The sequence below is a fragment of the Ictalurus furcatus genome, chromosome 12 (genome assembly GCF_023375685.1).
Source record: "Ictalurus furcatus strain D&B chromosome 12, Billie_1.0, whole genome shotgun sequence".
Classification (NCBI taxonomy): domain Eukaryota; kingdom Metazoa; phylum Chordata; class Actinopteri; order Siluriformes; family Ictaluridae; genus Ictalurus; species Ictalurus furcatus.
The window spans coordinates 12,761,166-12,778,665 of NC_071266.1; the positions used below are offsets into that span (position 1 = coordinate 12,761,166).

Here is a 17,500-nt window from a genome sequence, read left to right on the forward strand (position 1 = left end):
GGCTGGGAAGCTGTATGGCAATGCAGGGCAGACAGAGGCCACTGGAGTTCTTTGTAGTGGGAACAACACATAAATGTGTTGGAGCTACAATCAGTGCGGCTCGCCATCAAACATTTCCTTCCAGTTCTGGTAGGAAGGCATGTCCTTATAAGAACAGACAACACATCTGTGGTTTACCATATAAACCACCAGGGGAGCACCAGGTCGAAACAATCCTTGAGGCTGGCCCAACAGCTGTTATTGTGGGCCTATCCTCACCTATTGAGCCTGAGGGCAATGCACATACTTGGCACTCAAAACACAGCTGCAGATTTCCTATCCTGGCACAGCCCTCACCCTGGCGAATGGAAGCTGCACCCCAAAGTAGTGCAAGCGATCTGGCACAGATATAGCAGGGCAGAGGTGGACCTTTTCGCCTCACTGCCAACAACACTGCCCACTTTGGTTTTCACTGGGGGAACCAACAAGCCCCTTGAGCCAAGATGCACTGGCCCATGCGTGGCCAAATCGACTGCTGTATGCTTTCCCTCCACTATAGTTGATACTGCCCTCCCTAGACAGGATCCTTGGTGGCAATCACAAGGTGCTACTAGTAGCCCCCAAATGGCCAGGGAGGGTGTGGTTCCCAATACTACATAGATTACTGTACAGTGAGCCTAGGTGCCTCCCAGTGAGGGGGGATCTCTTCTCACAGCTGGAGGGTCGAATCTGGCACCCAAACCCATCCCAGCTGCAACTTTGGGTCTGGCCTCTGAAGGGCCAGAGCCATTACTAAGGCTGTGTGATCCAGCAGTTGTACAGACCATCCACAACTCCAGTGCATCTTCCACCAATGCATTGTACACTAACAGATGGAAGCTCTTTTCTGACTGGTGCCAAGCACAAAATCAGGAACCAACACGCTGTTCCATACCGGTAATCCTCAACTTTCTCCAGTCCTGATGGAGGCCTTGCAGCCTCGACCATAAAGGTATACATAGCTGCCATCTCAGCCATGCATAATAGAGTAGATGGAATGATGATTCGGTCCCACACCCTTGTGATCCGCTTTCTTAAAGGTGCTCAATGACTGAGACCTCCTCAACGAAACCCAGTATCCTCTTGGGACTTGCCTCTCGTATTAGTGGCACTGTGTCAGCCCCCATTTGAACCTCTAGAGAGATCAGAATTGAGGTGGCTGTCTATGAAAACAGCTTTCCTCTTAGCCATAGCATTGGCTAGACGAGTCAGTGAGTTGCATGCCTTATCAGTAAGCAGAGAGTGCCTACACTGGAGTTCTGGGAACACAGGGGTAACTTTATGGCCAAACCCATCATTTCTCCCAAAGACCTTTTCTTCGTCTTACCAGCCCCTCAGTCTGTCAGCTTTTGAGCCCCCAACTCAGGAGGATGAGCAGGGGTCGAGTGCGAGCCTGTTTTGCCCAGTGCGAGCACTAAAGTGTTATATCCAAACGACTGCTGAATTCCGACACTCAGATTCACTGTTTGTCTGCCATATGGGGCATAGGTGAGGTCAGGCTTTGTCCAAACAGCTTCTGTCAAAATGGATTGTAGATGCTATTATTTATGCCTGTAAGGGCAGGGGTCTCCGGATCCCTCCTCAGGTTCGGTCACTCAACCAGGAGTGTGTCTACTTCATGGGCAGCCCTTCGAGGAGTCCCTCTTTCAGATATTTGTGCAGCTGTGTCATGGGCATCAACCTGCACATTTGCAAGATATTAAAGGGTGAATGTGATCTCGCACAACCCAGTGGCTACAGCCATTTTTCCCCCGGCTTCACAGCCGTTGTTAAGGGACACGTAGAACTTCCTCGTGACCTTGTTGGTATTACTCATCCAGGTGTTGAAAGTACTGCCTCTGGTGGTCAGTAGAAATGAAATAGAATGATGGTTACATATGTAACCGCGGTTCTATGAATTTACGATGACCACCAGAGCTTGGCAGTCACTCGGAAGATTCGCAAGAAGATTACCAAGAGGTCGTTTCCGGGATGAACGTGCTTTTAGTACCAGGGCAAAAGGCACACGTCACCCAGGTCACAGGTGACTTTGTTCATATTAACACTCGATCCAGGTGCTGAAAAGCACCGCCTCTGGCAGTCATCCAAAATTCATAGAATTCATAGAAACATCTGGAAGATCAGCATTTACCTCAAATGTATTAGTTAATTAATTAAAAAAAAGACACTGTGTGGCTAAAATTATGATTTCACTAATTAGGATGAAGCCGTTAAGTCTTTTACAGACAGTGTAAAGATACAATGAGAGTGGAATCAAGACAGAACCGTCCGAACATTAACAATTACCTCAGATTTGTTGGTAAATTAATAAAACAGACAATTTTGGTCTAAAATTATTATTTCACTATCTACCATTTAGCTAAATTTTAGTATTTATATTTAGTTAAATATTGTAAGATAGTGTAAAGACACAGTAAGTGTGGAAACGAGACAGAACCATCTGGAACATCAACAATTACCTCAGATGTGTTGATTAATTTATTAAAAAAGTCAGTGCGGCTAAAATTACGATTTTGCTAACTTTTTACAGATAGTGTAAAGATACATTGAGAGGGGAAACAACACAGAACTATCCGGAACAGGTTTACCTCAGATGTGTTGGTTAATTAATAAAATAAAATAAAAAACACTGCGGCTAAATTATGATTTCGCTTGCTAGCATTTAGCTGTTAAGTCTTTTACAGACAGTGTAAAGATACAGCAAGAGTGGAAATGACACTAAACCATCCGGAACATTAATATTTACCTCAGATTTGTTGGTAAACTATTAAAAAAAGACGTTAGCTGCATCTGTAATTGTTCACTCATTCACTAGTCCCTATAGCGAATGACATTTGAGTCCACTATATGGGGAAGAACGTAAATACAATGCGCCAGCGTGCACTCTGTCGCAGACATTATGGATTCCATCGTAAAACAGTAAAGTTCATTTTCTCACTGCTCATTTGTCAGGTTGTTTTTGATAAAGAGAACAAAAACAACTGCTTGTCATGTTTATTTACTATTATGCTTATTTATTATATTTACCGTAATTTCCGGACTATAAGCCGCTACTTTTTTCACACGTACCAATGAAATTACCGAAAAAATTTGTCATTTTGCGTTTCATGCACACACCCTCATCATGGAAAACACACGAAGAAATGCATATGATGCAGCTTTCAAGTTAAAGGCAATCGATCTGGCTGTCGAAGAAGGAAATAGCATGCAAAGAGCAACTTTTGCTCAAGTCTGCCAGTGGATCCTAACAGCGTGGAGCAGTGTCAAAAAATCTACTATCACCAACGGGTTTCGAAAGGCTGGACTGCTGCGTGATGAAGAGGACAGCACAAGCTCAAGGGCGAATTTGCCTCGAGACGTGACATTGAGAGCGACAACGAAAGAGCAACTGAGGAAGTGTGTGACGAAGTACCGGTAATTCTGAGGCTGTTCAATTCCGACACTGAAGAAGACGACTTTAGTGGTTTTAGTACGCAGGAGGAAGATGAAGATAGCGATCAATGACTTTTCCTGGTAGGCAACTGTATTTTTTATTTTTCTAACCAGCCGTGCTACAGGCACTGTTCAGAAAAAAGCATTTACGGTATGTATTTAATTAAAAGTTGAAAAAATCTTTCTGTGTAAATATCTCATGTTACAACATGGACACCTGCGGCTTATAGACAAGTGCGGCCTATATATATATATATATGTACAAAAATTTTTTTCTTTTTAAAGTTAGTGGGTGCGGCTTATATTCAGGTGCGCTCAATAGTGTGAAAACTACGGTAATAAATGTTATATCTACAAATGTTATATCTTCACAGCAAATGTTGATATCAACCCCATTCCTGGTCTCAAAGATGCCTCAAGTACTTGTCCATGAACACCCAAAATATGAGGAAGTTATCTCTAACCACTAAAATTGTGTGTAAGGTTATCCAAACACAGGTAAAAAGCTCTCCAAAATGGCACAAAACCTCTCCAAATAGCACCAAACGTCTCCAAATGGCACCAAACGTCTCTAAATGGCACAAAGCTTATAAAAATGGCACAAAGCCTTTAAATATTGCAGACTTCTAGAAATAGCAAACATTTTTTAAAAGGCACAAAATAACCTCTCCAAATGGCACCAAACCTCTCCAAATGGCACAAAATGAAAACAAATGGCAGTAGCATGAACTCTGTTACACAATGTGTAATTTCACACACACACAAAAGTCTGAAACATACTTATAAAATATAATGTTTATTAAAAATAGTGCCAGAGCCCCAGGTGAAGGAGCACTCGCTCTCCGAATGGCTGAAATGATAGACACACGAGTGACCCCTCTCCTCTGACTTCTCTCGGGGTAGACAGAGCCCCTCAACTCAATCCACACAGTCTTCCTCCCAAAAAGAGTCACTCGGAAATAACTGCTCCAGAAGCTGTGATGCATTCAGGTTTTTCGGGAGTACGCCGCTGCTATAAGACGCCGATAAATCGCACGCTGAGCGAACACCAGGAGAAAACTAGCGATCAGAAAAAACTGCCAAACATGCAAAAACCTGCTGTATAAAGTTTTGCAGGAAGACCACTAGAGCGGAGCTGCCATTTCCTGATAGTTTCTCTGCACGGCCCTGTAGCGCTTTGCTGATTGGCCTGTACCCGCTGACACACAACTCAAGACGCACGTGTAAAAGGTTTGTTTGTGCTGATTACACGTTTGATTTTCCCAGCCTCTGAGTAGTCAATCATGTCGAGTTTGGGCTTGTTTGAAAGCTAGAAGTATCTACAATTGGTCCATGTGGGTGTCAATCAAGTTAGACTGCCCGATTAAAATTTAGGAGGCGGGTTGTTCAGCATAGCCAAAGCAGATTAGCTTTTTTAGAATGTGTCTCAGTTCAGTTTATGGCTAATTACTAAATTCCAGAGGGGTGGGATACCAACACACTTAATGCATTTTGAAGAGGACATTTGTGACTAAATATGGAACTTTGCATTAGTTTTCTTCAATAAAGCGGATGGACTTTATGCCGATGGAAATACGCATGATTTATAAAACCATGAGTGAACTTGATTTTCGTCTATGTAGGTAATGTAAGGTAGTAAACGTTTATACAAGTCCGATCTTGGGTTTAAATGTTATAATTTTATTGTGGCAGTTGTATACGGTGTTTTACTATCAAAAAAAGCTTTAGTCATGCTCTCCGATTTATCTCTGTCTCAATGTTTTCGTGGAGAGGTCTGAATTGTTTGCCCAGCAGGGGGCTCAAACTCCGGCCCTTTCCTGTTCCCCTGCTCACCAGGAGTTAAGCACACAGCCATGAAACTGCACATACAGAAAGCCACCAGTGTCCTGACTAATTGTGTACCAGAAGTGCGGCGATAAAATAATTCTTTTGTTTATACTAATTGAAAATGTCCGATAAGTCGTTTTCCATTCCGCCGGCGGAATGAACGCAAGTGTCAGGGCAAAAGGGGTTAATGCGTGCTTTGTTAGCTCGAAGATGCCACCTATCTGTTAGAAAACATACATCCAGCTGTTAACTAAATAGCTGACGACTAGATCCTTCCGACTCCTGTAAGAAACAAATGCAACTAAATATATTTTCCCCCAATCTGTGCCTAAATTAATTAAAGTCATCAATACGTTATTTTCTAATATGTATGTGAATACTGTACATACATGTGTTAACTAATACATGTGAACATTCCACCAAATTATCATTTGATTTATACAGTTGGTCATTTAAAACTTACATTGCAAACTAGTAAGTGGCTGAAAATAAATACTGTGCCAATCAATCAATAATCTGTATCATTTTGCTTCGAAATATCTCCATACAGATGTTTTAATTAATAAAATGTTACACTTACATTTCTAAAAGTTGCCACCTCCGATGTTCCTGTCTTCCATGTTTATTTTAATTTTGCGTTCTATCGCCGTCTCGCGTTGGAGTATGGGGAAATAGTGCGTTGGCGAGAGTACATCGGATGTACACTCGAAATCAGAGTGCACTGTGGGTATAAATGAGTGAACAAATGTAGGGAATGAAGCTGTTCACTCAGAATTTGGACACCACTACAAAATGGCCGACACCCTATATAGTGCACTATATTGAAGATAGGGAGCGGTTTCAGACACAGCTTTTGTCTGAGTAAAATTGCACTGTAATTACACTTAGCATCAAATGCTAACTTCCATGGCTTTTGCCATATTGACCAAAACATCAACAAAAGATAACATTTATTGATTTAAAAATGTTAAGTATGATTTATAATGATTAGTTTTACTATTTTAATATCAGGATCATGGTTATTATTATCATATTATCATTTTTTATTTCCGTTTTTAATGTTTTGGTTACCTTTCTTTTTTCTCCTTTTAACACAGGACTACTGAATTAAATTAGACAGAATTAAATGGAATTGAATTGACATTGATTTAATCTCTTTCCTTTAATAATGAGAGAATTATGTAGATGAGGACAATCCACATACACACTCTCTATTTCTAACACACACACACACACACACACACACACACACACACACACTGAAGCATTATGTCATTCTAGGTTGCTCTCTGCTTTCCCTCCATTATTCCTCTCTGACATTTTGAATAATTTTGCAGACTCGTGTGTGTGTGTGTGTGTGTGTTTTGGGGTCCACAAACACCTCAAGAGCTTCCATCTGCTCACACAAACTTTCTTTATGTGTCATTGTTCATGTACAGTACTTCTAGTGAGTCAAATGTTCTTCTTAACAGTTCTGTAGTTTGTTTGTTTCTCTCTCTCTCTCTCTCTCTCTCTCTCTCTCTCTCTCTCTCTCTCTCTCTCCGTGCGTGTGTGTGTGTGTGTGTGTGTGTGTGTGTGTGTGTGTGTGTGTGTGTGTATGTGTGTGTGTTAAATCAATTCCAAACGAGAACACACTCTGTCTTTCCCACATGCCTTGAAGTCTCCTATTTTTTCTAAAGTGGGGTGAGAATGAGCACTGTGAAAGACCCCATGACCTGATAATCACACAGAGTGCTGACAGATACAAACCACACACACACACACACAAACATTCTGCTGTTTCCTCTGAGGGTAGTGGCCCTATTAGCCATATGTGCATGGTGGTTATTTCTACAGATATTTGGCAATAAAAGCTATCATGTAGCTCTTACGTCTTTAATGCGTAAATACATAGTGAGTGTGGAAACACAACATCAACGTTTAGATGTGTTGGTAAATTTTTTTCAAAATGCACAAAAAAGATAAACATGCAATTGAGCTAATTAGCACGCAGCTGTTAAGTTATTTACAGACAGTGTAAAGACACAGTGGCAGTGGAAACAACGCAGAACCATCCAGAACATCAACATTTACCTCAGATGTGTTAATACATGAATAAAAAAGACACAGTCTGACTAAAATGATTCTCTCTTTAGCTAGCATGCCGCGCTCAAGTCTTTTATAGCCAATATAAAGACACAGTGAGAGTGGAAATGAGACAGAACCATCTGGAACATCAACATCTACCTCAGATGTGTTCATAAAATTACTAAAAAAAAAACACTGTATGGCCAACATTTTTATTTAGCTAGCTAGCATGTAGCTGTTAAGTCTTTTATAGACAGTGTAAAGACACAGTGAGAGTGGAAATGAGACAGAACCATCCAGAACATCGACATTTACCTCAGATGTGTTGGTAAATTAATAAAATTAAAATAAAAAACATTTTGTTTAAATAAAATTACACTGTAATTACACAGTGTTTCCATGGTTTCCACCAATTTTTAAAAAAAACAAGGTTTTAAAAGAATACAGAAGAAATTGTCGGTGTCCTGTTGGTTTTCAATCCAGTTTAAGCGAACACTACTTTGAGTACTCAAATTTCTAACTTTTAACTCTCTTAGCATTGGATTTATGTGTGTGCTAAAAGACATTATTCCAGTGCTAAAACCACAACAGAAACACACTTTATAGCATGATTGTAGGTTTACGCACCTGACTATATGACCTCGGTTTTTTTAATGTCCATTTAAGTGGAAGGTATTTCTATAGTTACACCTTTAATACACTAAACAAGAAGCAATAGTTGAAATGACATACACAGCTAACTATAAATACCTCGCACACACATCTCTTCAAATAAATATCAAATAAACAGAACAGAAAATAATTACACCATAAACATACGGCTAAAACATAGCAGACATAACAGCTCGACTTAACTACAGGGGAACGTATCATCGCTGCAGCGACATGTGGTATTCATACTGGCTATGTTCTAAATGCCACAGTTCAGGTAAGAGAAATGTTAAGGTTTTAACAGGATGTGTGTATTGTGTAAAGTTAGATACATAAAATTAGCATAAAATGTAAAGTTAACTACATTATCTGATAATTAATGCTAGCAAAGTTATAATTTGCTCACTGACAATCTTAGCTAGCTGGCTAGAACCACTTAAGAAAGAGCATTTCCTTCTTTTCTTTTTTAGCACACCTTCTTCAGTGAGACTTACTAAACAAGAGTGTTGGCGCATTGTTTTAGTGTTGGCGCATTGTTTGTGTTAGCCTCACTGCTAAGCATGACAAAATGTTTTCTACACTCTTTGTATTGTAATTACGACAGATAATTAAACTAATTAAGCTACAGCAAGCTAAGAAGAGGTGTGCACTTACTGTGTCCATCGTTGATGGGTGATTTCCGTCCAGCATTATTGGGCGACGAGGACCTCATTGTTATCGCAGATGAATGTTGATGAGTCTCTTGACCTTTGACCTCAGGTGGCTTGCTGACACTGATCTCTGGTGGTTCGTTCCTCCTGAAAGTAGTCTCGGGGAGTTGTCTCGCGCTGGCATTGGATGGCGTCCTGACAATTGGAGAGGTGGTCTCAAGGGTCTTGCCGAACATGCCAGAATGCTTTTGCGCCTCTGGCATCTTGTTGTGGCCCAACATGTCGGTCTTCCTCAAGCTGAAGCGGGAGATGCCAGCACTGAGAATGGCAATTATGGTTAAAAGAGAAGGTGTAATTAAAACCTTGTATGGCTATGTGAAGGTAAGTGATAGGTCTGCAGCAAGGATCTGCGCTAGTGACTTGATATAATTTCCAACCTACGACTGCCCACACTTTTTGGGCTTTGAGGAAGACCCTTAACCCATAACTGCTCAGATGTGTGCTTTGAATGAATTCAGTTCAATCATTGGCAAAGGATTTTTAACATCAAAACTTCACCAGTTCTACTACGATTGGAAAGTGGTGGCTCAGTGGTTCAGGGCTACTGATCGGAAAGCTGAGTTCAAATCCCAGCACAACCAAGCTGCCATTGTTGGGTACGTGAGCAAGACCCTTAACCCTAAACTGCACTGTAGGATCCTGTCTCAATTATAAGGCATCAGCCAAATATGTTAATGAATCAGTAATGCATCACTATATGGTTCCTTCCATCTTCTTAACCAGTTCTGCTCAGAAGCCCACCCTTGGCCAGATTAATGTGACCATCTACACAGCCCTGTTCTGAAACTCGGGACATGCTGTTCTCAAGCAGTGATCTTTATATCTCCAACCAAATGATGTATTTGGATACAAGGCCATACACTACTGAAACTGTCCTCCTTGCATATGATGACCCTATACAAAAAGCCTGAGAACACTATCACCAGTTCACAACATTCTTGACTTGTCAGCAGTCTTCGATCTGGTGAATCATCAGATATTCATTAACACTATTGCTGACTAAGGAATAAGGGACCTAAGCCTGGTTTACATCATAGCTACACAACCAGTCCTGACGCGCAGCATGGAAAAGTTCAGATTCTTCACTTCAAAGGCTCACAATGGAGTACCTCAGGGGTCAATACTTGGACCACTCTTGTGTTCCCTAAATAGTAAATCTCTGGACTCTGTGATCTTCTATGAGATTGAAGCACTTCATACACCCCTCTGGTCTCCAGAAGACGTCAAAATCTCAAACAATAATTTCGATCAGAAAGGCCTGATCTTCCTACAAGCTGAGGATGTTCCTACATTGGATATGTATATTTTTATATTTAAAAATATACTTTATATTTTTATATTCCCTCACAACTTAGAATTTTTGTGCGATTCAACCACTAGATCCTGCAGATTTCAGCTACACAACATCAGATGAATATAGTCTATCCTGACTATGTTTTCTGTTCAGACCCTCATAGAAGCTCTAGTTATTTTCAGACTAGCTGGTCTTGGCTCTGTAATGACGCAAGAGAAAGCATTTGTCCTATTATCAGGAGATCAAATTCAAAGTTCAAATCATGACAATGGCTGGGAGCCATACAGAGGTCAATAATTGGTCCACTCTTGGTTTCCCTGAATAGTACATCTCTGGAGTCTGGACAATCAGACCTCGTGCCTTCTATGTAGATGATACACAACTTTACTTCTCTTTGGCTTCCATAGACCTCTCTGGTATCCAGAGGACATCAAACTCTCTTACTGGATAAATACAGAGGTGTTCAATCTTATCCACAAGGGGATAGTGTGGGTGCAGGTTTTCATTCAATTAAGCAGGAGCCACACCTAATTCCACCTGTTTAATAAGTTGATCTTGGCCTTCGATAGACTCAGTTGTGGCTTCTGCTTGGTTGGAATGAAAACCTGCACCCACACTGACCGTTTCCAGATAAGATTGGACACCCCTGATCTGAAATTTCACCTTGACCAGACCGACCTGATTTACAGGCTTAGAATGTTACTACACTGGACCATCAATACCCTGACAGCCCTTCACTTACAGCTTATATATTTGGTGTTTATTTCTGGTAGAACGAGTTTCACACTCAACTCAAAAGGTCTCACTATCAGTTTTAAACTTTTACTGATCCCTAAAACTGATTTCCTATTTCCTGTGGTTGCTTCTTAATTCACTGCCTCCATTTCTCATAGGTTTTATCTACATAGCAAGAGTAACAAGCAAGGATACAGTTAGTTATCGTTATACCTGGGCGAGCTGTCGACGGCTTTGGCGTTGATGCCGATGCTGAGCTCGGCGCGGCGTGATGGCGCTTCGGGATTCTGTGGTTTGGGTTTGATGGCACCGTTGGCACCGAGCTCATGATGGCGGCTGATGGACGGAGAGATGGAGCTGCGTTGAATGGATGGAGAACGACGCATGTGAGGAGAGGAGGACTGCGAAGATGAATCCACGTTCTCGACCTCGAATGATCTCTTCAGTGCTGTAAAGAACAGAACAAGAATTGCAAATGATTTTAATCCCCTCAGTCTGTTTCATCAATTCAGTGATGATAACCAGCTGAGTTTGCGTGTGTGTGTGCGGTGTGTGTGTTTGTCTTGCCTGTTTGTGTTAGTAAAAGCATTTTAACATTTGTTTATCTCATGTGTTTTTGTGTGTTTGTCTTTTAAATGTGTTTATGTCTGTCTATGTTTACATTGTTAATTCTGTGGGATTTAATGTTGTTTCTGTGTTGTTTCTGAGCGAAAGCAACGACTGCAACACACACACACACACACACACACACACAGAGTAACCTCAAACACTAAGAAAAAAAGCATATGAAGAGTCCAACATCAAGTAACCACTACTACAAATCTGCAGTGTTTGTGTGTGTGTGTGTGTGTGTGTGCGCGTGTGTGTGCGTGTGTGTGTGTGTGTGTGTGTGTGTGACATGTAATAATAATGGAACTATTGTCCAGGCGGTCAACATCACAGGATGTTCACACTGCAAAAAAAGGGCAAAGAAAAACAAGGGGTGGAGCCTTAAGGGCACTCACGCTCCAGAATACGGTGGCCCAAGGTTGTTGGCATGGTGATAGAAGTAAACACCAATAGCGAAGCAGAAACGGAAAGCAGCTCTGCCCATGACTTCCTGGATGGAAGTTTGGAAACTTCTCGATCTGGCAAAGTCCAGGGCAATCAACCAACCAACCAACCAACCAACCAACCAACACACACACACACACACACACACACACACACACACATGCACACACTGCAGTATAATCTTCTACACTCTACTTGGGCTGCAGAATGCACAGTTACACCAGCCATTTCTAAACACCAGACATACAGGACTTTACAACAGTGTGTGTGTGTGTGTGTGTGTGTGTGTGTGTGTCTAACAGCTGATATGTTAAGATTTGAGTACTGCCTGAAAGGCAACCGCTCCCACTGCAGCTGCTCACACGCACTTTCTATAGTACAGAAACAGCTGAGTAAGTATACACCCTCTATCTATCTGTCTGTCTATATATCTGTCTCTCTGTCTATCTATATGTCCAAATATCTTCCTACTTGTTTGTCTGTCTGTTTGTCTACATATCTGTCTGTCTATCTGTCTGTCTGTCCACATATCTGTCTGTCTGTCCACATATCTGTCTGTCTACATATCCCTCTGTCTGTCTGTCCACATATCCATTTCTCTCTCTGTCCACATATCTGTCTGTCTACATATCCCGCTGTCTCTCTGTCGACATATCTGTCTGTCGGTCCACATATCTGTCTGTCTACATATCCCGCTGTCTCTCTGTCCACATATCCATCTGTCTCTCTGTTCACATATTTGTTTGTCTGTCCACATATCCATTTGTCTGTCTCTCTGTCCACATATCTGTCTGTCTGTCCACATATCTGTCTGTCTACATATCCATCTGTCTCTCTGTCCACATATCTGTCTGTCTGTCTGTCCACATATCCATTTGTCTGTCAAATGATCTGTCTCCTCGCTCCGCGCTCTGGCGCACATCCCCCTTCCCCTCGGGTCGGAGTTCCGCGCTGGGGCTCTGGGCGGTGCGTGAGGTGCGGGCCGGGGGCTGTCTACATATCCCTCTGTCTGTCTGTCCACATATCTATCTGTCTGTCTGTCCACATATCTGTCTGTCTGTCCACATATCTGTCTGCCTGTCTGTCTGTCCACATATCCATCTGTCTGTCTGTCCACATATCCATCTGTCTGTCTGTCCACATATCTGTCTGTCTGTCCACATATCCATCTGTCTGTCTGTCTGTCCACATATCTGTCTGTATGTCTGTTTGTCCACATGTCTGTACATCAGTATTTATTTTAATTTCCTAAATTAATTTAGCATCACTATATCTCCACACAGTTTTATAAATCTGGAGTTTATGCTTGTAAATTTCCAAACACACCAAATTAAGATTCAGTTACAGAATTTAATTTCAACTGCTTACCAGCGCCACGATATAATGGATTAATTAATCAGTTGGGTTTTATATAAAATATCACACTGGCACACTGCTAATATTAGCACTTTCTTCCATTTTAGGATCTTGTGCAACATGAGGCTCCACCCCCCTGGAGGACAAGGCAGCTAAATCAGTTGTGTTTTTGAATTCACATGTCAGGGTTCATTACAGGTGAAAAAAGAAACTCAGTCATACCAGAAGACGTGAAAGCACAGAATGTGTTGAATACCATTGGTATTACGTTTCATTTAAATAAATCAAGTTGTTTCATTTAAATAAATCTTCTGACACAAAATGAGCGTGACGCAGGCAAAGAGGGAAATAAATTTCTCACAGTTTATAATAATAATAACCTAGTTAACCTAGAAGTGTTATTGTTCTCTAACAAAGAGTCACGAGGCTTTGAGAAGAAAGAACAGGCAGTGAAGTCAGAGGCAGTGAGTCACATCTCGATCTCAGCTTCAGTTATCGCATATTCATTATTAAAATATTTATTTTAATATCATTTTTAAATTATTTATTACCAGTACTACATGTACATCATGATGTCATTTCTCTTGTAGAAAGTGCAATAATGTGCATTTTTTTCTTTGTAATTATGTTTTATACACATGATGTGGAGAATCAACAAAACTTCCCTTTGAAGAGAATTAAATCGTTAAATCATTAGATAATTAGATAGAGATGTATCCTCATTAATTAATTAACAAAGGCTGAAAGTTGCTGTTTTGCTCGAGATCTCAAGAAAGAAATCTGTCTCAAAAATACACACATTCCAGTAAAATATGCTCACACCTCATACACACACACACACACACACACACACACACACACACACACAAACACAAACACACACATAATCCTCTATTATAGTTTATGAGGAAGTTACTCATCAACAACAAAACTGACACACACAGCACTTGTCAAACGAGAATAGATACCCCCCCCCCCTCTCACACACACACATACACACACATGCACAAAATCACAACCTCCATAATAAAACACAAAAGAGACACAGAAGACAAAACATTCTTAGGCACCGAACATCCTGAAAGGTGTGTGTTCCTGTGCAGGTGAGGTCTTTTAATTATTTGCGATCAACACACACACTTGTGCCCTAATAAAAGTTACAGGAAGTCAAAGCTGAACATGGAGAGATGTGCTGCCTAATAATGTATGTAGTACTAGTCTGTCTGTCAGCCATTTATGTCTAACTTCTAGCAAAAAAAAGTGTCAAATGAACACCTATAGTGTTTGTATAGATGTAAATGGACTGCAAAATTTAGATGATCTGTCTGTCTGTCTCTCAGTCTGTCTGTCTGTATCTCTCTGTAGTCTGTCACTTTCTTGAAAAGACCAGATTTTAAGTTTCTCTTCCTCATACTTCTGAGAAATTCCATTTTTTCTGTCACGTGTCTATTCTTCCTCAAACTCAAACAAAAAACCCCAGAAATTTGAATTCCGCGACCGCAAAAACCCTCACATTCATCTTTTTTTTCTTCTTTTAAACCCCAAAGAGTTACAGGACATGGGAAAGTCTAGTGCATCAGATAAACCAACACCAAACACAAACACAGCTTTTTCATCCAATTCTGTTCCTCACACTTCATTCTGCTCTGATGATAAGGACAACAATTACGGTATGCAAATTTCAGATTTAAATGTAAGAAACCTGATTGGCTGAGAGAGCGACAGGGGCAATGAAGCATAAAGCAAGAAGACAGCTGTCTGTGTCTTACCTGAGATTCTGTCTCTCTCCATTCCGGCATTACTGATCCACATGGAGCTCTGAGTGTCTCGCTGGGTTCACACACACACACACACACACACACACACACAAAAACACACACTCACACACACGCGCACACACACACTTCCTTTTTCACCGAGTCCACTGAGTCACTCCGTCTCTTTCCTTTATTCACACACTTCCTCTATTCAACAGTCCAGTTAGCCACTCTCTTTCCCCTCCTCCCTCCTTCCCTCCCTCTTTCTCTTCTGTTCCTTTTACTATTCTCAACTTTACTCCTTTCTCCCTTTTTCCTTCAGCCCTCTTCTTTCTTTCTTCTTTTTTCTTTGTAAATCTCAAAGAAATAGTTTTCTCCTTATGGACCAACTTTTCTTTCTTCTCTCCGTCTTTCCCTTTCTTTTTCCCCCTTGCTGTCCCCCTCTCTCTTTTTCCTTCAGCTAATTTGAGAGTAGTAACTCTCTCTCTCTCTCTCTCTCTCTCTCTCTCTCTCTCTCTGGGTTACTGCGTGGCCGTGTGCTGCTCAGACGGACGTCCTGCCGTTTTTTTCCTCTCCACACTTCCTCCTCCTCTCTGCTTGTGCTGCCGTGTTGTGAATGAGGCTCATGTGAGCTCCAGAATCTCAAAATAAATGCCCTCATTGCTCTGAGCCGGACAGGAGGAGCACACGTGTCTGTGTCGGACTGTTTGTAGTCGATCTGTTTCTCTGCACTAAGTATTGACACCCCTCCAAACAGTCACCCCACCCCTTCCATCAACATCTGGTCATAGATGCTGATCTCTTTCCATCTATGAAAGTCCAGCTGTTTCTGGACTAAAGTTCTTGAGTTACTTTTGCTGGGGAAATGAAAGCCCTGAAAATCCTTTATTAAAGTTTCCAGACTACAGTTTCTCAACTAAAATTCCTAAACTCAAGTCAACATGCTTAACTTGAAAGGTAAAGTTAATTAACTAAAAATTCTGGTGTAACGTTCCTATGCAGATTTTGTGTTCCTGCACTGAATTTTATGAAGTAAAGTTTCTGAGATGAAGTGAATTACTTAAAAAATAAATTAAATCATGAGATACAGATACAACTTTATAGGTTTATTTTCCTGGACTAAAAATGGTGGGCTAAATTTCCTGGACAAAAGTTCCTGGATTAAATATTCTGGGGTTAAGTATTTTGGGTTAAAATGTATGGGCTAAACATCTGGGCTAGCATCCTTGAACTAAAGTTCCTGGGTTTAAGTACCATGGTTAAACCCAGCTGCTAGGATAAATGTCCTGGGATAAAATTTCTGGACTAAAGATCCTGAGCTAAACATCTAGGTTTGCATTTCTGTATCAATTCATAGTTCTTTCAGTTCCTTGATTAAATTTTCTGGGCTGGGGTACTTGAGCTAAAGTTCCTGTTTGTAAGTTGCTGGACTAAGTTTCCTGGGATAAAATTCCTGGATTGATCATTACAGGCTTAAGTACCTGAGTTATGTGAGTAAGTTCCTTGGCTACATTTTCTGGAATAATTTTCCAGACAATGGAGACAAAAATCCCTAAGTTAAAGTCCCTGGACTAAAATTCTTCAACTTAAGTTTCTGGACTTATATACAGTACCTCGGCTTTCCTAGATTAATATTTCCTGGAGTAGCATTCCAGGACTAAAATTTCCAGGATAAAATACCAAGTCAGTCCCAAGTCCTCCATGATGTTGCGATTGCAGAAATTAACGCGAAATCAAGGGAACACCGCAATATTTGGAGGAGCGTGCGATTTTTCAAAATTACAGCAGATTTTCCGCAGTTTTGGGCCGAGACGTATCATCAACACGTATTCAGCCAAAGCCCTCTTCGATTCATGTGCATCTAACATGAGTACAGCTATAAGGTCTCATTTACCAACAAACATCACATGAAAGACCATGTGAAACTATGTCATGCAATTGCAATTTCACAATTAAAGTAGTTTTCTGCGAAAAAAGCACAAAAGACTCAAAATAAAGTTTAAAAAAAAAAAAATCCTGTACAGACTGCCAAGGTTAAAGTTTCTGGGATAAACATTTGAACTAAAGATAATTTGCTAAAGTCTCTGAGCTACAATTCCTCAATAGAAAAAAGGCGCTCTCACTTCTCTTTTTGCAAAACCCCCTCACACAGCACTGGAAATGTAGCCCAATAATATCGTAATAAAAGTGTAGCTATAAATACGCCATAATAAAGACGTAATCGTTTATACACAAAGAATACCTTCTAATGAAAAATAATTTCCACAGATTCAATTCTGTAATCCATTATTCCACACACACACACACACACATATACACACACATGCTTATCGCTGAAGCATTCCTGAACCCCCTGCATTCCTACGCTGCTGTTACTCAAAATGAAATGATGGATGATGCTGAACTCTGACCTTAATATCCACACACACACTTTTAGTATTCTTTAGTTTAGGATTTGAGGGATATGACATCACTCATTTTCCACACACACACACACACACACACACACATACACACACACACACACACACACAATAATTTCCACCAAAGCAGATGGATCAGAGTTACACATGAGCATGTGCACATATGCGTAAAGAACA

The 17,500-nt window shown here is 40.8% G+C and overlaps 1 protein-coding gene across 1 annotated transcript in view; it reads right to left on the bottom strand.

Annotated features, from left to right (window-relative positions):
- The window catches only part of septin9b (septin 9b), a 36,233-nt gene extending 20,816 nt beyond the window's left edge, over window positions 1-15,417 (bottom strand). Inside the window, exons 1-3 of the mRNA XM_053637512.1 lie at window positions 14,913-15,417; window positions 10,948-11,182; window positions 8,650-8,963 (exon numbers count right to left, since the gene is read on the bottom strand). Of these exons, the coding sequence (XP_053493487.1) occupies window positions 8,650-8,963; window positions 10,948-11,182; window positions 14,913-14,955 (592 nt within the window). The 5' untranslated portion in view covers window positions 14,956-15,417. The remainder of the gene's footprint in view (window positions 1-8,649; window positions 8,964-10,947; window positions 11,183-14,912) is intronic.
- Window positions 15,418-17,500: the final 2,083 nt, after the last annotated feature.